The sequence below is a fragment of the Odontesthes bonariensis genome, chromosome 16 (genome assembly GCF_027942865.1).
Source record: "Odontesthes bonariensis isolate fOdoBon6 chromosome 16, fOdoBon6.hap1, whole genome shotgun sequence".
NCBI lineage: Eukaryota > Metazoa > Chordata > Actinopteri > Atheriniformes > Atherinopsidae > Odontesthes > Odontesthes bonariensis.
Window position 1 is genome coordinate 30924849 of NC_134521.1, and position 24594 is coordinate 30949442.

General features: G+C 41.0%; 1 protein-coding gene across 6 annotated transcripts in view; it reads right to left on the reverse strand.

The window, feature by feature from the left end:
- Positions 1-17351, reverse strand: part of gria4b (glutamate receptor, ionotropic, AMPA 4b) — a 182376-nt gene extending 165025 nt beyond the window's left edge. For 4 of the 6 annotated variants that reach the window (XR_012773131.1, XR_012773130.1, XM_075486908.1 and 1 more), the window contains exons 1-2: positions 16830-17345; positions 8158-8316 (exon numbers count right to left, since the gene is read on the reverse strand). Coding sequence is in view for 4 of the 6 variants with exons in the window: in XM_075486908.1 (XP_075343023.1) it covers positions 8158-8316; positions 16830-16920 (250 nt within the window). In the remaining 2 variants the exon portion in view is untranslated. Of the gene's footprint in view, positions 1-8157; positions 8317-16829 lie in introns of all 6 variants that reach the window. The other 2 variants (XM_075486909.1, XM_075486910.1) reach the window with 2 other exon arrangements.
- Positions 17352-24594: the final 7243 nt, after the last annotated feature.

The window sequence follows — 24594 nt, forward strand, 5'->3', positions numbered from 1 at the left end:
TTGATCAAATGCCGAGATCCATATATCCAAATGCTGACATTGTGTCTTTGTTAGCCTAACGGTGCGTTCACACCAAACGCGATGCGAATATTCGCACCGCCTTCATCGCGCGATTGTTGCCGCAGGTGTAAATTAAATTCCATCGCCTCAAACGCCTCTTTCGCGCGAGTAAAAAACGAGTGAATAGCTCAAGGGGCTATCCATGGCTGATCGCGTCCTTGTACCTGCTGTGGCAGTCCGAGATTCGTCTGAAACGCACACGCCGTCGTGTCTGGGTCAGTGACATCATCCGGTGGTGCATTCAGCTCGGATAATTTCATCGCCTTCTACAGGAGTTGCGTCTGGATGACGGCCGCCTCCAGCGGCACCCCAGGCCTACCAGGACCCAGCCCGACGACCCGCTTGGGAGGACCGGCGCCTGCAGCCGGCGTCCCGCCGAGAGATCACGGCACCGATCCTCCCGAGCAGGCCAACAAACTGGGTCCCGGCAAGCCCGAAACACCGCTGGAAGTGGCCGCCACGGGAGGATCGGTGCCGTGATCTCTCGGCGGGACGCCGGCTGCAGGCGCTCCGCAGCTGGGCCGAGAGATCGCGGCGCCGGTCCTCCATGAGTTCCGTCTGGATGACGGCCGCCTCCAGCGGCACCCCAGGCCCACCAGGACCCAGCCCGACGACCCGCTCGGGAGGACCGGCGCCGCGATCTCTCGGCAGGACACCATGCCACAGGCGCCCCGCAGCTGAAACGGAGCCGCGGCCCAGCTGCGGAGCGCCTGCAGCCGGCGTCCCGCCGAGAGATCACGGCACCGATCCTCCCGTGGCGGCCGCTTCCAGCGGTGTTTCGGGCTCGCCGGGACCCAGTTTGTTGGCCTGCTCGGGAGGATCGGTGCCGTGATCTCTCGGCGGGACGCCGGCTGCAGGCGCTCCGCAGCTGGGCCGCGGCTCCGTTTCAGCTGCGGGGCGCCTGTGGCATGGTGTCCTGCCGAGAGATCGCGGCGCCGATACTCCCGTGGCGGCCGCTTCCAGCGGTGTTTCGGGCTCGCCGGGACCCAGTTTGTTGGCCTGCTCGGGAGGATCGGTGCCGTGATCTCTCGGCGGGACGCCGGCTGCAGGCGCTCCGCAGCTGGGCCGCGGCTCCGTTTCAGCTGCGGGGCGCCTGTGGCATGGTGTCCTGCCGAGAGATCGCGGCGCCGGTCCTCCCGAGCAGGTCGTCGGGCTGGGTCCTGGTGGGCCTGGGGTGCCGCTGGAGGCGGCCGTCATCCAGACGGAACTCCTGGAGAAGGCGGTGATTTAATTTTTTAATTTTATTTTGTCAGGGACCATGTGCAAAGTACATTAATTACAAAGTAAAGAGATGACCTGCACCAGATTGTAGCTTAGAAGCTAATTTCCATCTGCAGTCCCATCTGCATGTCACAGACAGCGCCTGTCCATCTGTCTCCACGTCACTGTCGTCCAGAATCTCAACGCTGATAGGCTGTCTGGCGCGAATATTTCGCCAAAGTTGGATTTTTTGAACTCGCGCGAATCGCATATTTTCAATCGCGCGGCGGCCACCGCATCACCGCACCGCCTCACCGCTCCTCACCGCGCCTCAGAATCCTGCGGTCTGAGCTGGTTACAAAGTTGCATGATGACAGCAGCGCCGCGGTAGTCTATCACCGCTCAAAGTGTGGTCCCGTGACGGAGCTCTCCTTCTTTTTCTTCTTCTTCGTTCTTCTTCTTATTATTATTATACATATTTTTCTTTATGTCAGTCCAGAGAGATTCGGGGCTGAAGCCCGGAGATTCGGGGCTGAAGCCCCGAATGACCAGGTCTCTCGACGCGCATGCTCCACAATATAGTGGATGAGTAACTATACTGTAGGTGTGTAAAAAGTTCTGTTAATGAGGTCAGCCCAAGCACTGGTTTGTCAGCATCTGCCATTCCCATGTAAACAGCATACAAAATGATACACTGATTGACGTCAAACCAAAAACTGTGGTTCCATTGTTCACATTACAACACTGGAACATTTAAAAGAAGTTGCACTTGAAAAAATAGCTGTGTTAATGTGGACAAGACTTCAGGAACAGAGTGAGGTGCACAAGAAAAAGGGCAAGTCATTGAACAGGCCTGCAAACTCGCCAGATTAAAATCGACAACAAGCCAGACCCTTGGAGGTTCTTCCCACAAGACCAAAAGGACCCATGACCAATTGCTCCAGAGGACCTAGAGCTCTCACACATCAGAGCTGTTATGGCCACATGAGGTTGGCCTACATAATATTCAACAGGCAGTTGATTTTAATGCTGTGGTGTTTACAGTATCACACCACAGTTGTTTGCATTGCTTATATTTAGCTTTTTTGCTCATAACCTTTTTGAAGCCACACATCCCATATGGTCTAACAGTTAGGATTCCTGGTTTTCACCCAGGCAGCCCAGTTTCGACTCCCGGTATGGGAACAGTACAGTCTCTTTGGATAAAAGCGTCTGCTAAATGCATAAACATAAACATTAAAGGATAACTGCGGTATTTTCAACATTTAGCCTCTTTTCTGAGTCGTCTGCAATGTTTTAGAACCCCCCTCACCGCTTTTTTGATGTTTACTGCTGTCTCCGGTATTTGCCTAATTTTGATTCATCTCAACCTGCTTCAGAATGGCAAGTCATGTGCATGTCCAAAAAGGTCCTTAAAAGCACCATAAACGTCCGTTTTCAAAATCATCAACTCACCGGAGTGGTTACTGGTGTGCACTGGTAATCCATATCAAATTTCGTTGCGAAAAGTTGCTTCTGTCGTGTTTTATTTGGCAGCTCGTTCATGCTCGAACTATTTTCTTAGCCACCTCACAGCCGTGGATAAACAAACATCTCCTCTTTCCGGTTTCCGTGGCGGAGTAATATCAACGAACATCCAGTCTTCAATAGAACTCAATGGGATTTACAAAATGTCAAATGAAACATGACAGAAGCAACTTTTCGCAACGAAATTTGATATGGATTACCAGTGCACACCAGTAACCACTCCGGTGAGTTGATGATTTTGAAAACGGACGTTTATGGTGCTTTTACGGACCTTTTTGGACATGCACATGACTTGCCATTCTGAAGCAGGTTGAGATGAATCAAAATTAGGCAAATACCGGAGACAGCAGTAAACATCAAAAAAGCGGTGAGGGGGGTTCTAAAACATTGCAGACGACTCAGAAAAGAGGCTTAATGTTGAAAATACCGCAGTTATCCTTTAAGCCATTTTTCCCTGCATAACTCTTTCTACTGCTGGCACGCTTCACTTCCCCACACTTCCCCCCATAGCTATGTTACCAACAATGAGCGCAGAGTCAGTTGAAGGAATGCTGGATCATTTTAACTTGAAAATTTTGAATGTAATGGAAGCTGTTGCACCGATAAGAATCAAGAGCACCTTGATCAAACAAAAAACCCCATGGAGAAACACCACTACGGTCAAAAACCTGAAAAGAAAATGCAGGAAAGCTGAACGTAAATGGAGGAAAACAAAGCTTCAGATTCACTATGAGCTGTACAAAGAAAGCCTGCGTAGTTATAACAATGAGCTGTGCAAGGCCAGACAACTGCATTTATCTAAAATGATTAATAAGAATGTCAACAATTCTCGAACTCTGTTTGCTATGGTTGAAAAACTCACAAATCCTCCTAAACAGTCACACCCAGACCTCCTCTCCACTGAGAAATGCAACGTATTTGCCAACTTTTTTAGCCAAAAAATCAAAGTGATTAGACAAAACATTCACGCAACACAGACAAGCAAGAAAACTAATCTGTGTCTAAAACCTAGAAATAACTCTGACGTTATGTCACAATTTAATATTGTAGATTTAAGAATCCTAGAGGAAACAGTTCGGCATCTGAAATCAACAACTTGTTCTCTTGACATAATACCATCCGACTTTTTGAAAACTGTTTTTACCTCAGTAGAAAGTGATCTCCTACGAATAGTTAACAGCTCACTGGCATCAGGCATTTTTCCCAAGTCACTAAAGACAGCTGCCATTAAGCCACTCCTAAAGAAGAGAACTCTAGACGCCTCTATGATGAACAACTACAGACCTGTCTCTAACCTCTCTTTTATATCTAAGATTATTGAGAAAGTTGTATTTAACCAGCTCAACTACTTTCTGAATGAAAGTGGAAGTCTTGATAACTTTCAATCAGGCTTTAGACGTCATCACAGCACTGAAACAGCTCTGGTCAAAGTGTTAAACGACATTAGGTTGAATAGTGATTCTGGTAATGTTTCAGTCCTGGTTCTGTTGGACCTCAGTGCTGCGTTTGATACTGTAGATCACAGAATCCTTTTGCACAGGCTGGAAAACTGGGTTGGACTTTCTGGAGCGGTCCTCAACACATTGAATACCGGCGGTGTTTACGGAATTATGTCGTAGAATCCCAGCGTTCTAAACCATTTTTTGACGTTTTTTGTACAGTCACAGCATATTATGTGATAGGGCCACTGAAACATGTTATGGCTCGTTTGAAAGCTGAGACTTTAAACTCTTTGTGGGTCAAAACTGCGTGTCTCTAGGTGCCGCCATTAGCGAGCTATCCTTAGCTAAACCAAGGCGGGTATCCACCAAAATCAACAACAAACTGAGATATCGGGGCTTTTGTGAAACGTGCGCTCTTTCAGCCTGTCGCACTTTAGATACTTACATATCCGGGTCAGAGGATTTGCGTCGTGTCGCATGTTGCAAAGCTAACCTGTTCATAAGACCGCCTCCTTAGACTTGTTGCCTGTCTTCTTCTCCTTCTTGTTGTTTGTTTATGTTACTTTACCGCCACCCTCTGGAAACCGACACGTGCGATTGGACAAAATGCGGAAATGCACAACAATCAATGCAGCGTTATCAAAATTGTTCTTGAGTTGATGCAAAGACATTGGCGTAATGATCAAAATGTCCAGATGATGACACCAGTTTTTGACTGCCATCTATGTCAGTTCTGTTCATCACATAATTACAAAAATCACACAGAATGTGCATTAGAATATATAGATTCAGAATCCATAAAAAAAAAACGTAAAAACGTATTTTTACCATTTGGGAGCCAACGCATGGGCAGTAAAAACGTAGTTTTACGTGACTTGGGAGTCAATGTGTTAACTGGTTCAGGTCCTACTTAGAAGGCCGGAGTTCTTTTGTTACAATTGGCAGTTATGAATCTGAGTGAGTGGCCATGACTTGTGGAGTCCCCCAGGGGTCAATTCTTGGACCTCTTCTGTTTAACTTGTATATGCTCCCTTTGGGTCAGATATTGCAGAATTTTAACATCAATTATCACAGTTATGCAGATGATACACAACTTTATGTGTCTCTGTCACCGGACGACTGCAGCCCAGCAGACGTACTGTGTCAGTGTCTGGAGGAAATAAACACCTGGATGAGAAAGAATTTTCTAAAATTAAATGAAGACAAAACTGAGATCATTCTGTTTGGTAGTAAAGAGAAGAGGGTCAGCGTTGGTAAATATCTTGAGACTCGGGACCTTACAATCACTGACCAAGTTCGTAACCTCAGAGTGTTGATAGACTAAGATCTGACTTTCAGCAGCCACATCAAAGCTGTCACCAAGGCAGCTTTTTACCATCTCAGAAACATCAACAGAATTAAAGGTTTCCTCTCCCAAAAAAGACCAGGAGAAACTCATCCATGCATTCATCTCCAGTAGACTCGATTACTGTAACGCTCTTTTAACTGGACTTCCCAAAAAGAGCATTAAACATCTGCAGCTCATCCAGAACGCTGCTGCTGGAGTTTTAACCCGGACTAAGAGATCTGAACACATCACACCAGTTTTAAAATCTTTGCACTGGCTTCCAGTCAGTCACAGAATAGATTTTAAAAGCCTGCTGATGGTTTACAAATCCCAGAACGGTTTAGGCCCAAAATAAATCTGTGATATGTTCAGAGAATATAAAGCCAGCAGAGCTCTTAGATCCAAGGACTCAGGTCAGCTGGTCCAGTCCAGAGTCCAGACTAAACATGGAGAAGCAGCATTTAGCTGTTATGCTGCAAACAAGTGGAACAAACTGCCAGTGGCGATTAAACTTTCACCAAATGTAGACATTTTTAAATCCAGGTTAAAGACATTTCTGTTCTCATGTGTCTATGCATGAAATATCTTTTAACTTATCTAGACTGTTGCTTGTTTTAAATTCATTTAAATGATTTTATTTGTTTCTCTTTATATTCTTTTATGTATTTTTAATGCTTCTTCCACTCCCTGCTGCAATGTTTTTATTTTATGTAAAGCACTTTGAATTGTTTGTACATGAAATGTGCTATATAAATAAATTTGATTTGATTTGATTTTGATTTGGCAGATATCAATAAAGCTTCACCTACTGTAATTTCATCTAAGAGGTCATTAACATGCAAAACCTTATTATGCATTGGTTTTGGTTATAAAGATACTGGAGTTGAATGCTCATGTCAGCATGGTTTCCATGACCCCACAGAGATATTTAGATATAATGTTACGGAGGTAGAACCTCTTGTCTGCTGTTTGGTATCGGCTTGGAAAAGTGTTGGAGCAAAGATATCTGTGGGGTTAAAGTCGTATCAAACTTTCAACTTCTTAGAGTCATGCATAATTCACATTTGTACAAGCAGACATTTTTATATTCTGTTATTTATACTTGGTGGAGATCAGGTAACCTAATTTCATTGCAGATAAATGTTCATAAATCAGCTTGCAACCAGGAACAACTAATCATTAATTTGGCATACTGTAATGATGCTACTTAACCAAAACAAGACTATAAGAACCCTTGGTGCAATTAAGGGGAAATATGAACTCAAAGTGATTATGTAAAATAAAAATGTAAGAGAAAACACATCAAGACTTCTCAAATTTGATCACAGAATAGAAAAAAATTCTGTATCTGGTCATCGTGATGACACAGACACACTACATATCCTCCATTACCAAACAAACATAAACGCACTTCATTCTCTGCTTAATTTAGTCATTGATTTTTTTAAACACCAGATCACACCATAGATAGTGGAAGACATCAGGCTGAAGTGTTTTATGGTCTTTGTGGGAACCCCTACCCCCTGCAAACACACACAGACACACTCAGACACTGTGAGAAAGATAGAAAAACAGAAGATGTTTCCCATCACTAACAATCCCTGCCAACTACTGTAAGAAGATCTAAGCATGGCAATGTTTGGGACTGCCATTTGTATGTATACAGCTTCTGTTCCCTTTGGCATGTGGCTTTGCTCAGATCAAATGTGAATCAGCAGACATAGCTACACTGCCACATCATCAGCACTGAACTGTTGGAAAGCCATAAGTCTCAATCTGTGTCATTTCTGTAAATTTATGGATGATACAGATCATTTTACTGTAATTAACCATATATGTTTTTCCATTTCTTGGCTTGGATGTGAAATTTACATAGAAATTGCAAAATCCCAGCAGCAAAAGAAAATGTGATTGTTTAAGCTCTGCGTATTCTAACTCAATCCAATATATTTTATAGTTTCAAGTGTCACACCCTAACCAAACAACAACTTACAGCAGAATGAGTAAAGCAAAAGCAAAACTAAGTCCCACAACCCTTGATCCACACTCTCCTGGGTAAAAGGCCGGTATCTGACTTATGCCACTAAGAACCTCACCTGGCATGAATGTTGTGCTTTGCCTTGCAAAACATTCCTTTACATTCCCTTTGCCCACACATATTTATATAATTTAATGTATGACTGATGCAAAACATGACACTGATATGTTCTCCTGTTCTGAGATGCCAATTCTTTTACAAGCTTTGCTGTGATACTAGGCTTTCTTATCTCCTAACAATACGACTACCCACCTGACCAGGCCCCAGCAATAAGAATCAAATTAATTCATATCGGAAACCTGCCTATCTTAGAAATGCAAGAAGTAGAGGGTAACAGCTATCTTTACTCAGTCCAAAGTTTCCATCCACATAATGTTTACTATTACATGCATTAAGGGCAAAAATTACAGTTTGGTATTTAAAAAGTGTTACACTCTCCTGGTGGTGTAACTGCATACCATCTCTAAAATCATAGTACAAAATAAAAAAAATTCTGTAATATCCTTTAATTTGAGTGGACAGAGTCAGCTGACACAACTGATGGGAAAAAACGACTGACTTACAGGCATTGGTGACAGCGAAGCTGTTGGCCGTCTCGATGTTGTCCACATGAGGCACTAGGTTGAACGGGGCTTCTGATGCATTCGGGCTGGTGTTGTGCAGGAAGATCGCCAATCGAAAGGCGGTGTACTCCTGATCAGTGTTTCTGATGAACAGACCACCTAAAAACAGGATGGAGAAACAGAATCAAAGGGTTTATAAGGAACAACTCTACAGCCTGGTACACGCCTTTCAACAATACTATGTACTTTGGATAATGAAATCCCAAGATTCAGTCATTCTAATAAGTTGTTTAGTTCAGTCATTTGTAGTTTCTTTTTTTCCTTTTTTTTTGCACCCATCCCAACTTTTTTAAAAACTGTGTTACAGTACCACTGATTCATGTGATATCAGGATATTTTCTATAAATGGCACACCACCTCAGGCATATTTTGTGCATAATTTCTATTAATTAGAGGACTGAAAGTCCTATATGCCATTTTATAGCATTTTAATGACAATGTAAATATTTTTGGTTGAGATTACATAAAGGGCAAAGTGTCATTCTTTAACAATGCAAATCGTACATTGACTTTAGACCTTTCATGACACCAGGCTGCATGGTGTTTTTGAATGCTAGAAGAATCAAATAAAATGATGTATATAAATCTTCTGTGGGGGAGTATCAAATAAATATTAAACTTCTCTTCCTGTGCTGAGAGTCAGCATGGAGCCACACAAAGGCTGATTTACAGTTGACGCGTCGCTCACGGCAGTGGTGGCCCGTGACGTCAAAATGACGTTTCAGGTAGGCGCTTGCCTTGAAAAAACTGTGCAGCGCGTTGTCGTGCACTAGTCGATTTTTGTAACTTGGCTACGCCGAGAACAACAACGCGGATGGACCAATTTGAGACCAGGCTCAGTCAGGAGGTGCGTTTGTACAGGCAGCTGTACGAAACTGCAGTGAAACAGCACAGGGACCACGTAAACTCTCAAAACTCGTGGACAGAGATTGGCAGAACCTTGGAGAAAGAGGGAGAGTTCTGTAAGAATGTGTGGAAGAAGCTATGGGACAGATACGTGAAGGCAAAGAAGAGGGCAGAGACTCGAAGTGGTGATGCCACTTCAGACCTTCACCTCTTTTAACTGAATTAAAAAAATAAAATTATCCAGATACTGCAGCAGTATCATTGATGACAGTATTCCTGCTCTTGACAGGGGCATTGTTTTCTTCTCGACTTTCGTGGTTGTAGAGTAGCGGTAACCTTCACGTAGCAATGACACCTCTGTGACGGAGAAAATTGCAACTACTGGCGCATCGACTTGTGCCACTATATATAGCCGGCACGAAATTGTGACGTCATCAACACCGCTCGCGCTAGCAGATGCGTCAACCATGCTAGAGCCTTTAAGGACATGATTGGGCACATGCGCCTTATTCGGGCAGCAAGTCCTCCAAAACCAAAACGTTTGTTAGTCATTCTGTTTAAAATCAGTCCATATTAGTGTTTGCCACAATGATAGAAATTTCTTACCATTGTTTAAATCATGAGAGAATTTTTTCCCAAATAGAAAATGCTGTGAAAACCATGAAGAGTCTGTAGCAATGCTAACTGCTCTTCCAAGCTGTGTTAAGTGGGCAACAGTCAAATGTAACCTTTAGCAAGCTAACACAGATCCTAACAATGGGCCTCATGCAAGAACATTTTCGTATTTTTATTCTAAATTTCTCTTACTTTTTTCGTACGAAGGTCTCGTATGAACATGCCATGTCAGATTCAACAAACGCTCTTAACTTTGGAAAAAGTGTGTTAACAACCTGCGTCAATGATGAATGCCACCCGTGCGTATTTAAGTGCATGTGCACGAGGATAGTAGATTTGCATACTCCACGCACAAAATTTTACCATATTAGGCCACGCTTCCTGTCTTCTGTGCCAGGAAGAGTTGAGTGTTGAGTCATGAGAATGGCATCAAGGCGCGAAAAGAACAACTTTAGGGGCTCTGAGATTGAAGTTACGCTTTCAGAGATCCAAAAAGGAAAATATGTCATTTTTAGCAGTGTCAGCAGTAGAATTACGGGACCTGCTAAAGCGAAGAAATGGGAAGCAATTACGAGTGCTGTTAGTTCAGTGTCACCTGTAGTTCGTAATGTCACCGAAATAAAAAAGAAATGGTTTGATATGAAAATGGCTTACAAAAAAAACCGTCTCGCCATGGCCAGGCGCTCGATGACTGCAACTAAAGCCGTGCAATCAGTTGTTGCCTTATCCTGATGGCTCTTCGATGGGGCGGTTAATGAGGGTGGTCTTCTGGCACCACACCTTCTGTTCTGCCTGGGCTGGTTCAGGTAGTAGGAGACCCTCGTTCATGGCAATATTGTGCAAATCTGGCATGCCTTCTCTGGGCTATAGTGCAGTTTACCCCCCGCTGTATTGAGACACACCCACCTGGCCTCCAGCTCAGTTCACAACGGAACGGGTGCTTTGATACGTATATGTGTTTAGTCTAGTACTCCGATTATGTTTGGCAGTCCAGCCATGGCATGAAAGTCCCTCTTAATTTGTACTTGTTGGACAGCGGTGTATGGGAATTTGATGTACCATGGGTGATAAACTAATGAGAGCTTTGATGACCAATGGGAGCGCACGACTCACAGAGGACTGAGACACCCCCGATCTGTCTCCAATCTCCCTCTGAAAGGTTCCAGTGGCCAAAAATCCAAGGGTGGTGAGGACCTGGACGTGTGGTGGAATTTGGTTTGATCGGCGTGTTTCTCTCTGGAGTTGTGGCTCTAGCAAGCTGCATATTTGCAGCTGCACAGTCCTTGGCAATCTAAATCGCAATGTCAGCCATTTGTCTGTCTACAAGGTCTCGGAACACACATGCACTAAGGCGTCCAAAAGTAGCAAGTCAAATTAACCTTCAATTAGTGCATAATTTAAGTCAAAAAGAATAATGTCAGCATCATTATGGGGTATAATGTATATATTTATTTATGTTTGCTTCAAAGTAATTAAATATACAATCCATTAGTCAAGCAAACTTGATTCGAATAACAGCGGACTATTTTACGAAACTCCTACGACAGGTCTGGATCACTAGTAAATTCTGTTCGTACCTGAAAGAAAACGTACAATACAAAAAGATTGGTGAATGCGCAAATTCTCTTAAATTACTTGTACACACGACTTAAGAACAAATATGTGCCCAGTATTATTAATGCCAGAGCTAACACAGTCTGTCTTCAATGAATATAATATTTATACGCAATTACACCTGAGAATGTTTCCTCCAATGAAAAAGGTTGTGAGAGTACAGAGATAAACTATCAGCAGCCCTGCTAGCTACTCTTCCAAGCTGTGCAACGTAGGCATCAGTTTAAAGGCATCAGCACATCTGTCTTGCTATCTGAAGCACTAACACTGCTGATTTTCAGTGAATATAATGTTTAAAAGGGTCAGCTTATCAGCCTACCATGGTAGCATGCCAAAATCTGTTAATTATCTCTAAATACCAAGGATAAGGCTAATGGGTAAGCGTGTATGTATGAATTCATAAAGCACAGTCAAGAACAGATATGTTACTGCATTAGTTCACTTGGACCAGTAAATGTCAATGAGATGGTACTGATGGGAAATATGTTGAATGCCAAAGTCAATAGAATTCATCCCCTGGTGATTCTAACTTGCAACAAACATTGCGACAATCTTTCAGCGTAGGTTTCAGTATATTTCCTTTTATAATTAAGACTTCTGGCTTACTGGTCACACTGGTTGACATTCAGTGCCATTATTTTTCTGGGGACCTTAAATGTGAAGCAAATATCGTGTCAGTCTATGAAGATATTTAAGTGAAAATGATGACCTGAAGAAGAAAGGTCCAGAAATAAGGCAAAAAACATTCTCTCATATTATGAAAGTATCTATCATGTCTCATAACTATCCTATCAGTATGCTAGATCCTTTAGTCTGAGCCATAGTTGATGACCAGCAAAACAATCCCCTGACTCATACTGTTTGCTTGTTGTATGTGCCTACTATTGTAAAGGGTTTTACATGGATCATATTAAGCAATTGGTTAGCTAAATGATTTAATATAATATAAATTTAATATAATTGCTTTAGTCAAAAACTAAACAAATTATTCGCTGGTGACACCTAACAGGAGAGGCATTATCAGGATGTGGGCAATATGTAAAATATAACACGGTGTAAAATATCTTCCAATGGCTGAAAAGTCTTCCTAAATGCTAAAGTTGAGCTGTCCTTGGGTCTTTAGGCCTCACTCTACTGTTATTACAAGGACACAGTCTACTTAACATGTAAAACCATCTTTATCTCATATGAAAGCAGGATGAAAGGGTGATAATATTCATCCAATATCCTGCTGGATCTACACAGCTTTGTATTGTGTTTTCCTGGAAGTTGAGCTCCAGTCTCATAAATCAGTTTGGCATTAGAGATAACTCTTCGCTAGTCATTGTTGTCCTTTTTACATAATAATCTTGTTCATATTCAAAGATCTAAATGTTGTTGCAGCACAGCTCATTCACTCCGGTAAGGCCATCCATCATACTCAAAGATGTCGTCCACGTCGTCAAAATCTAATAAACATTCTGCCATGTTGCACAAAAATAGCAGTATCAAACTCCTTGTGAAGTTAGCCGAGTATGGAGTATATAAGCTGTGCTGCAGTGGAGCGTGTCAATGAAGACATCCAAGTAGACGCATGTGTAGAAAGCCCCAATAAGCCCCCGATAGCCCAAAATAACAACAACACGGTCAGCTCTGAACTAATAGTGCAATTGTGCCCTGTTCTCTCTCGTTATATGGATATACGTGGATCTCGAGTAATCTAAATATCTTCTGAAGGACGCCTACTTTCACCAAACTGTTATCGGTGAGTATATGAACGTATTTTATGCCAGAAATAACGTCCAGGTTTTAAAAAAAAAACTAACTTCTCATTTAAGAATCAGATATAGGTGACCTTTCAAGACTCCTCCTTTAAGATGTGGTCATCTTAAAAGCTGTACTCAGTGTGTAAGCCCCTTTCACACTGAGATCAGGCATAAATACTGTCCATTTGCATTTGCATGGCTCACAGTCAGCATGTACAGTGAAGGATCATAGAAATTAAACTGATGCAGAGGCTACTGAGTCATGTTTGCATGCAGCCCTACAACATGCCAACAGAGGGTCACCTCCTGGTGATGATGCTATGTGTACGTCAAATATTGATTGGGTAAAATGCTGAAATTACTTCAGTAGAGGTCAGAGGAAGAAATGCAAAAAATTATGAAACAATGACCTCTGACTGTACCGCAGCATGGAGAAACCAGAAGAACAAACACAAACAACAATGTTCTACATTTTCAGTTGCTCCTAATACTCCTTAACGCGGCCACCAAGTGGCAGCAAGTTGTATGCATCTGCATAGCTCGGAGTAGCACCGACACAAAAAAGAAGGAGTAGCACACCAAGACCACAGCAATCTCAGCATCATGTGATGTGCTCCATAGAGGCAAAAGCACTTTAAAGAGTCTGTTTGAGGTCTGAGACCTGTAGATAGTGATCCGGACTATGTCCTGATATATTTAACCTGATTACAATGCATTCAAATATGCCTGTCGACATATTAATCTATGTCCAAAATAGATCAGTGTTTATCCAGACACAGAGTGAGAGGAATTTTAATGTGAGACAGTTCAAGAATCTGCTGAATCAGTTTAATCTCAGGGACTTTTCCAGAGTCACAGTTTAGAGGGATGTTTATATCCACACACAGGTCTATGTGACGTTGGGATCATCAAGAGTTTCAAGATCACTCAAGCAGAGCCTAATAACTATCACAAACCTCTGAGGATCGTTTGTTGTTAATTAGAATAGTCATTAGGAATATGGATCTATGTTGTATGAAGATTTGGAATTTATTTGTGGTCATGTTTGGAATTAGAAGTACTGTAGCCTGTCTGTGCTGTGATAGATGTATTAGATAATTTCTCATCAAAGATGCTTGTCTCCATGGAATGCCTGTTGAGAAAAGCTGCAGATCTTTCATTGCCCAACGAATTAAGAGGGTTCATAAAATGAAGGAAATGTGGGAAATAAGTCCGACCTGTCATTTGGAACAGCTTTGAAGCATTTCTACTCTGTGTTTAAGTGTATTTATGTATGTGTACCCAGCAAATTTCCCAGAGTTAAAGGTTCCATGGCATGAAAATAAATGGAGGCTTTTATATATTTTTATTGGCTTTAGTGGTCCCCTAATACTGTATCTGAGTTTTTTTCCCCAAAATTCTGCCTTGGTGCAGAATTACAGCCAGTACCAAAAAAGAGCTTTCCTTAGGATCCTCAGAATGAGCTGTTTAGGGTCTGCAGCTTTAAATGCAAATTAGGAGGAGAAAGGCGAGGCAAAGCGGAGGGTGGGGGTGTGGCCTTACTTACGCCCGTGGTACCATGCGCAAATGTTTTGTGAATTGCTATGGCACGGCAGCCCTATGCCGTAAAACTAGCTAAACCTGTTGAAATGAGATTACTTTGACAATATGACGAACTAGTTAGTGAACAACTCTCCTAACACAGTCAAACATCAAGCAAGTGCTACACAAGACACAGCAAGACGACAAAAAAGGCGTGCGTGAAGGGGAAAGCAGGAGTGAGGATTTTGACATTCTCATCTAATTGCTCTGGTTTGCAAAGATGCACGTAGCGCTAGCGCTGGAACCATGAATGAATCATTATTAAGATCCGATTTATTGGTCATGCATACATGCATACACACAAAATTTGTCCTCCGCTTTTAACTCATCCAGGTTGGCACCTGTTGACACACACATGCACATGCACAGGGTCACACACTCAGGCCCCATCCACACGTAGCTGGGTATCTGCTAAAACGAATATATTTTTCTACGTTTGGACCTGTCATCCACATGAAAACGCATGAAAACGTATCATAAACGAATATTTTTAAAAACTCCGGGCAAAGTGAAGATTTTTGAAAACTCCATTTATGCATTTGCGTGTAAACAGAGATAACCAGAGTTTTGCGTTTTCGAACATCACAATATGCGCCAAAACAACAACAAATCTGTGGGCGGGGAAAGGCAGTTTTGGCATAGCCATATATGGGCTCTGGGTGGAAATAACCTCGACGTCATATGAGGCGCCACGTCATAAAAGGCAGCTTTCCCGATCAGGCCATCTGCATGGTCACATGACCAAAGGCGGAGAATAATTTCCATTGCATGGTTTAGGTCTATCATCATTTTTAGCCACTGGGGGACCGCAGGCAGGCTAGAGGAACTCATATTAATGTTAAACAACCTTAAAAAGTGAAAATTTCATGTCATGGCTCCTTTAATAGGCATTAATTCATCAGTGACAATTATTTGAAACTGAGAAGTGTTGATTAGGGAGACATTTACCCTCTCAGAGGGCTGATAGAGCTCTGTAATAATGTAATAACTGCTCAAAAATCTTAAATGTTAAATCAAGTCTGGAGAGGGAGGTAACACTGGTATACAGTGTTATTCTTACACTCCCAGAGGTCAGATGGGCCTGAGGTAGGAAATATGATTAGACAGGGATTGCATGAACAGCATTTCTCATAACTGACAACAGTTTTGTTAAGGAAGTGATAATAATGAGTGGTTATGTGTAGTGTGAAACAGCTGAGAAAAACAGTTTGCTAAAAACAGCAACATCTTATTTCTTAAATGCTTAACATAGAAGCGAAGCAGGTCCACATGTTTAAACCTGCAAGTGCCTTCGGTTCCAGGGGTGATATTCTGCTGTAAAAAACCCTGACTTCTGACCTCCGGGACAGCCTGGGGATTTGAGTATCACACTGATATAAAATAACAAGGAGATTCATTTGAACAACTTGTCATTTTTCATCAGCCTCACTGACTCTGATGTGCCTCAACTCTGCTTGCACTGGTTCAGTGGAGGTTAGACCTTCAAAAAGTCAGTAAGTAAATGTTTATTCTGAGAAATGAGGTTCTCTGGCTAACATAAAAACATGACTCATTTCTGATAATTGATACTTTTCTGTGTGATTGTGTTTGGATGGAGGTGGGGGGTGGTAGTGATGATCAACAACTGGAGGTCATAGTTTGCCCTTCTTTTCATTCCCTCTCTTTGAATCAGCCAAGTCAATCTGCTCGCTTGTGAAATGAAAACCATGAATAAGTCACCTTTATTTACTCTCATGACAAACACAGCAAAGTTGTTAAATGAAAACATGTTGAGAGAAAAAAGAGGAAACTGGGGGGAATAGGAGCCTGTGGGACTGTGGTGGCGGTGTATTGCAGCGCCAGGACCCGGGGTCTGCCAGAGAGTTAACAGCAGTCAATGCACAGCCAGCTTGCATGGGGAATATACACACACACTTTTGCTGCTCTGAACTGCTGCAGTGGCGGAGTGCACTGGGATACACACCATAGCCCGCAGATACAAAGCGCATTAGGTGCGTGTGTTGACATGCACAGCATCAACAGAGGACACAACCCTGACTGCTTGACATGTTTTTTGAAGAAGAATTTCAAAAAGACTGAAAGAGATGAGCTAGTCCCACTTTGAGGAGTCCTTAGGTGTTAAATGTCATGACAGGCAGCAGGCAGGACGTCTACAGATTGATTCACATGATTTATTCTCCGGTGACATTTCACATAAAGCTTCTTACTTACCGATCTGCACGCTGCTCGGGAAAGCACCCATTGTCATTCCCCAAAAGCCCGAGAACATCAACAGAATCCAATCGCGAGAAGAAATCCTCATTTTGTTTCGGTTATAAACTGATGAGAGACATCGAGCAGGTTTAATGAACACCCCTGGGCGAAAGCCACATCACAAGGTTTTTCAAAAATAAAGAGAGAGAAAAAAAATCAAATGCCGGTTAAACATCCATGTCTGCTTTGGGTGGCTTTTTTTCTCAGATATCCCCCCGCAGTGCCGCTCGTTTGTACCGTCAAACTGCGTCCGTCTGTCCAGCGCTGGAAATTTTGCGCACAACACCACCAAGATGAGGGAGGGGAGGAAGAGGAGAGGTGGTAGTGGTGGTGAGGGGGGCGGGCATCAGCCAGCGGCGGCCAGCGCGTCTGGATGCGGCTCAACTCGCATCAAAGCAAAAACACACATGCGCCATTTACCCGACCAGTGCAGGCAGGAGGGGCATCGGTCAGCCCGCTGAGCAGCACCGAAAGTCGTCGCTGCGCTTTAAATACCAAAACTTCCACAACCGCCAGTATAGTGATGCACAGTGAGCGTCTGCTGGACGGGTAGAGTCTGAAATAATATGCTCAAATGACTGTGCTACTGGTAGGTCCACACATCTGTCTTCCTCTTGCTTAAGTCATTTTGCTTACAGCCTTCAAGGTGCAATTTAAAATGCGCAAATTACCCTAATTAAAAGGATTATAACGAGCAAGCTAAATCTATGGGCTTTGCTTTATACAAACTGCTGCCTCTTGCATTAGAAAATCTTCACATTGAGTTATATAGGCTAATTATTATGCCCATCATAAAGGAAAAACACCTTGTTAAAGTTAATAAAGGCTTAAAAAGTTCTATAAAAATTAATACAAAGTACAAGGAAACACCAATTCTGGCTGCCAAGAAATGTGCAGCAATAAAGTCAAACTTTGTCATTAAATCACAAATAACTCATAACTCAAGTGCCATTGCTTCTCTTTCTCTAGAGAGATTTATTAGTAAGAAAGAATGTCTGGGAGTCTGGAGTCCTCTAAGCTTAAAAGAAAATCAGTGATATCAGACAGTCAGGACGAGCAGCTTTTGTTTCTTTGGGGTAAAGAGTTAAAGTAGGCACTGCAGGGGACACTGAAGCTGTGCTCAGCTGAAGTTCTGCTGATTTTGAAGTTTGCAGTAGCCCCAGGTGTGGAACCAATTGAAAATGAGTAATTATGTGTGAGCACTGTTGGAGACAGTGCTGAAAGTCGTTTGGATGAAGTTTTACTTTAGAGAATGTGAGCAGTGCTTTTCAGCAAAGCTTGCAGGTTGAAAAATCTTCAAAAGAAATGCTGCTCAAAGGAGGGGAATAAAAAACGGAAACCACAATGGTATTTATGAGATCTTAAAAGGTAACTATTTGATTCACATTTTACTGACTTTTTGGGCAAGAGTACAGTACAACCAACAGACATCTGAGCAGCTCACCACAAGGACTATGAGGTGTGATGAAAACTACTTTAGCAATGAAACTGCAACAATTATTTGAATTGTGCAAACATTAATAAAACTATTTTGATAACCAAATGATCATTTTGGCATTTTCAATTCATAAAGGAAACATTCAGCAGATTAATCAGTTCATTTTCTCACGGTAAAAGAAAGCTGCCCTACTTAACTCATTTTCTGTCTTCCACCACATTTGTGGCTGTAAAGTTCAGATTTTTCTGCCGGGATTGTTAAAGACTCACTTGATTTATACACTTGAATAAAAACACTGCTGATGTTCCAAGAAACTGATTTGATTCCATTGAATACATTCACGAGTCTATTTTTTCATTTACCAGAGCAATTATCAAAATGATAGTTCCGCGGTGGTTTGATTTGAGTTTGCTTTTCTTATGATTTGTTGATATGAAGCAGAAAGTCAAACTCCTCATCAGATTTCTGTAACGCCATGTCACAAGTTTTAGGTCATGTTTTGGTTTATAGTTCATGTCTTAGTTTAGTTTTTTTTCTCATGTTTTAGGTTCAGGTCTTGTTTAGTTTTCATGTCACGCCACCCTCTCCTTCCCTGCCATCAGCCTCACGTCCCTCACCTGTGTTTTCCCCTTCAGCTGCACTCAATCCCTAATCACCCTCCACAGTATTTAGTTTCCAGGTTTCTTTTCAGTTCTTGTGAGATCCTTCCCCGTCACCATCCGTGCTACGCCATGCCACGCCACAGATAAGTTTCCATGCTTTTGTTTTGTTTCGTCATAGATATTTCCACAGTTTAGGTTTTTGTATCCGGCTCAGCCGCGCTTTCCTTTTGTTACTTTGTTTTTGTTAAATAAATCTATTTTTACTTTTGGAAAATCTGTGTCCTCCCTTAAAAACCCACTGTTGACAATTTCAAGACTGAAATAATCTACGACAGACTTTAAGTCAATTGAGTCAGTTTTGAAATCAAGTCTGTGTCGAAGTTTGGATTTGTAAGATGTTAAGACTGACATCCATCAGAGGAAAAGACTGATTGGTTCAAATTCATTTGACAGCATTACAGTAGTAACACTTTGCTCCTAGTTGTTCAGAAGTACATATGGATGATCTCTGAAAATATCTTTTAGGAGATGATGAGCAAAAAGTATAGAACTTCTTAGCTCCCAGAATGAGTTTATAGAATAAGACTTAGCATACAGATTGTTCAAGTTAATCAGCGACTGTGAAGTATCTGCACACTCGTTTCACATATACAGTTTTCCTGTATCTAGGTTGCCAGAACACAACCTATTAATGTAGACACATTGCACTTTTCTTGGACATAATTACAAGAGAAAGCAATAAAAAAGCAAAGGATCACATTTCTGTGGCAGTGCATTAAATATGACTGACTGCTGTTGCTATGTTAGCATTAAAAAAATGTATTTATCCAAATAAATGTGACTCACAGACTTTCCATTTCAGCATCCAAATTAACAACAATAAGAACACATAAAAAGTTTCTATAGACTTTTGATTACAACTGGGCTATTATAAGTAGACTTAGTGCTTGAAGGACAACTCAGCAGGAATTTATGGTGTATGGGAGTGGAGCTGTCCCTGGTACTTAATGCTTTTGACTGCCTTACTGTGAATGGTAGGGAAAAAAAACATTAGGCCTTAACAGGATTCATACATCCTTTTAGATTCAGAAATACGTGTGCAATTAGTGGTTCAGCATTATGTATTATTATTCTACTTATTTTCTTTTTTTACAGTTAGATGAAGATGATCATGTCATTATCATTTATGTGATTTCAGTATTGAGAACACCTGAAGCAGATGGAAACACCCAACGTGGTTCTGTCCAAACACCTACTCATACTCTAAAGCTCACCGATTAACTTTAAATTGTTCATGGGTCAAATGAGTGCATGCCAATGGATGTCCTTACCAGCACTTTTGTAAAACGCTGCAACAACACGAGTTGGTAAAATGTAAATATTCAGTTTATTTTTTATTTTCAACTTTAACAAAATGTATTAATTTGAACGCTTTTTTGACACAATATCATTGAAAACATACTCATATTAGGTCCAATTTGTTGAATTGCCTATCCCTTCATAATTTTACTGTTAAATCTCTAAGTATATAACTTTGTTTAATTTCTTAGAAGCATTTTTGTTAGAAAGGGAATGGATTACACTGGATACAAGACTCTGACTCTGTGAGGAAACTGTGTTGAACAGCTGCAGATGTGCATAAGGACAGAGAACATGAAGCTTGTTGCTTGCTGAGATTTGGACCATATTTCACATAAATTGTGTCCCCTTCTGGTGAGTTTATGGTATATGTCTAGACTGAAACAACACAATGTAGATGTTGTTTCTTTGTGATATTTTTTCTTTTCTGCTGCATGCTGCTGCCTGAACTTTTAAAGACAATAAAAAAACAAAAGAAAAACATTATCCTGTGTTGAGTACATTTAGCTTAGAGAAACGTCACAAAAAACATAAAAAAGAACAGATTCTTCAAATATTGTAATTGACCAGTCCGCCATCAGAATGTCTGTAGGCAAACAATACATTATATTAAATGTTTGAATTTTCTTCTTCCCTCCCATACTTCGAGCAATGTCAATTATGTGCTCTCCCACTGTCTCTCATCTAAAAATGATAGAATCGGACATCTTTAACAGTTAAAGGCATGTATACCTTCCAGAAGAACAGTATCGTCACAACACTGCAGGTCTTGGGACTGATAATAATAATTACAAAACAATAACTGAATGAATATTTGTCTGGACTAAACCTCCAATGACGTAGAAAAACAGAGTACACAGGTCAGCAAGGACTAAGCAGTATGAACAGCATAAATTTTCAAAACATATAAGCAGACATAATGATCTGCACAGTGGTTCTGTAAACAAAACCTTGGCTAAAGTCTCTTTAAGTTAATTTTTATGTGAAACTAACATTTATGAAACTCAGTAAACAGTTGTAAAATAGAATAAAATAAATCTTACAAAAAACAGTTGGTATTAATGTGCTGCATAAGTACATACATACATACAATGCTTCATGTGCGTGTGGGTAACAGCTCAATACTAAAGAGTTTTTATTCCTAAATGTATGCCTTCCATTCATGCAGATTCTCCACTATCACAACCACAGGTGTTTTTCTTTGAATATACTGCACACTTTTTCTCAAATTTTTTGCAGCACAATTTTTCCAGTATTTCCACCACACTATACAGTTGAGACATTTGTGTGACATATCTCAAGCTTTTACATTCATCTCTCTGACAGTTTGCCCAAGTCACTGCATTGCTTTTCCTTTCATTCAACACAGTTAAAGCATCTCTCATCTCAGCTGATTATTTTTCAGTGGCATTGTGGATAATATAATCAAAAGTTGGAAAAGGGAAAAAAAGATGATTTTACCTGTGTTGGCTTTCTATTGTAAGCTAAAGTATGATAATCTCATTGTGAGCAATGCTACGTCGGTGAAACTGATTCAAGCAGTAGGACATGTACTACCGCTTAGTCATAGAAATTTAGAATACGGTTACCATAGGTGTCAGACATGCTATCTTTCTGCTCATTATAAATGTGTCCAAATGTAAACTTTTAAAATTCTCATAATATTTTCAGGTCCATTAAAACTACATTTGAGAGCATTACATTTTTCAGTTCAAAGTCCCACACAAACAGCTGCAGCTCATTCAGAACGCTGCAGCCCGAGTTTTAACCAGAACAAAGAGATCAGATCACATCACCCCAGTTCTCAGGTCTTTACATCGGCTCCCAGTCAGATACAGAATAGATTTTAAAGTTCTGCTAGTCGTCTACAAATCACAGAATGGTTTAGGTCCAGAATACATGAATGACATGCTAGCAGAGTATAAACCCAGTAGAGCTCTGAGATCTGCTGACTCAGGTCAGATAGTGGAGCCCAGAGTTCAAACTAGACACGGTGAAGCAGCTTTTAGCTGTTATGCTGCACACAACTGGAACAAACTACCAGCAGAACTGAAATCAGCCCCAACTGTAAGCACTTTTAAATCCAGGTTAAAAACATTTCTCTTTTGGTGTACGTATGGTTGAGTTTATATCTTTCTTTTTCCCCTCTTCTTTGATTGCTTTTAACTGTGTTTTTAATTTTTATTCTATTTTTTTTCTCTTTAAATTGCTGCTTTATGCTATTCTTTTAAATGCCTTGTCTTTATGTAAAGCACATTGAGTTGCCTGTGGTATGAAATGTGCTATATAAATAAAGATGCCTTGCCTTGCCTTGCCTTACCAGTAGTTAGTAATCCCCTAAAAAATCATCACGTTTCCTAAAAGTTCCTAAAAAAAACCCTCTTATGGCTCCGCCCATATCTCACCCACCAGGAGATGGCACTGCTTGTGTTGTCCCTGCAATGCTAATCTGAATGCATTTTTTTTTTTTACAAATATTATAGATAAATATTTCATTTGAGAAAATGTGGCATTTCAATATTCCAGTTAAAAAATTAATCTTGAATTTGATGTCGGCAACACAAAATTTAAAAAAGTGAAAAAGACATATTCTTGATTGAAGCATATATTGCTGTAAAACCTGTATATACCTTTCATCATTGATGGTGCTTTTCCAGATGTGTAGGTTGAGGGTCTACATACCATCAAAGAGGCAGGCTTTTGAACTGAGTGCTCATAACAACCTGGATGGTCATTCTCCTTTCCTAGGTCTGGATGATGTGACATCCATATTTCCAAAAATACTTTCAAATTTTGATTAGTTTTATGATAGGAACAGTTTTCTACACTGCCTGAATCCATATTAAATTAACTTTGGCTCAAAGAAGACAGCAGTGCTTCTGGATCATGTTCACACATGGCTTCATGTGGGTGGCAAGGTGAATTGTGTTCACAGACAATGATTTTTAGGAAGTGCTTCTGAGCCCATGCAGTGATTTCCATGGAACCATATCTGCTTTTAATGTAGTGCTCCCTGAGGGCCCAAAGATCCAAAGTTCCTTGTGCACAGAGATGTCTCCTGATTCTCAGAATTGTTTAATGATATTATGTGCTGTAGATGGTGGAATACGTTGAGGAACTTTTTCATAAAATTGCTCCACAATTTGTAGACATTTTTTGTGAACTTTTGCCCATCCTTGCTTCTGAGAGACTCAGATACCCAATCATGTTACTCTCCAGTTGCCTGGTAATCTTATTATTTGCAACGTATGGCTCCAGCTGTTTCTGTTTATTACCACTTACTTTTCCAGCCTTTTGTTGCCCCATCCCAATCTATTTTTAGATGTGTTGGTACTTCAAATTCAAGATGAGCGACCATTTCTCATGAAATAGTAATGGGTATAGTAATGAGGTTAAAAGCTTTTTTTTATTAGAAAGACACTTTTAAAGTGAGGAGGCTGTTCATACACCAAATAGAGTAACACACTACTCTGTCTCGTACCCAGCTCCCTAAGGATGAGGGTCTGACTGACCAGTTTTATGAATGAGGTGTATGTGTAGGTGTGTGTAAGAGATGGATCCCTGCCATAACTCTGGAGTTGAACAGATGGGAAGCTTGCAGTAGGTTTTTCCTGCTCACATCAGGGGTGACAACAAGTGTTGTTCAACCGCTGTTCGGGAATCCCAAACACCCTCCACATGGTCTACATGCATGTGTGTGTTTGTCTCCAAAAACAAAGAAAAAATTATCTCTCCCTTAAAAATGGTGGAACCAGGGGAATTGATTCAGCCATTGTTCAGTGGACTTAAGAATAAAAATTACATTTCATGGCATCCTGTTTTGAAGGTGTTTTGAAAATGTTAATGATGTGGTTCCAACAGTGAAAAGAAAATAGAGACACCAAAAGACTCTTAGGGTTAGTACACCATTGTGGAGTATCCCTTAACAAAACAGTCAGCAATGCCTATGATTTTGGATAAAACTTCTGAAACTTTGTATGTGCAATATAAAACTCACAGCAACAGATTTTAGTCTAAGTTTGTAGATGTACATGTAAATATCCCAGCTTCAATTATTAGACATTAAAAAAAAGTAACAGAGTTAATTTACTGGAGTGAGACTTTTTAAAATTTTCTTCAGCAAAAAATTAAGGACATCTTTCATCTCACTTTTATATCAGAAACACAATGTGGGAGAAGAGTCTTCATATTTTCTTGAGTTTTTTATTTTTTTGTCAAGACTGGCAGAAATAACCATGTTACCTTTGTATCACTACGAGCTGTGTAAACTGTGCAGACCAAAGAGCAGACGGAGCAGTCCCCTGCTTCCGAGCAGTAAACACTG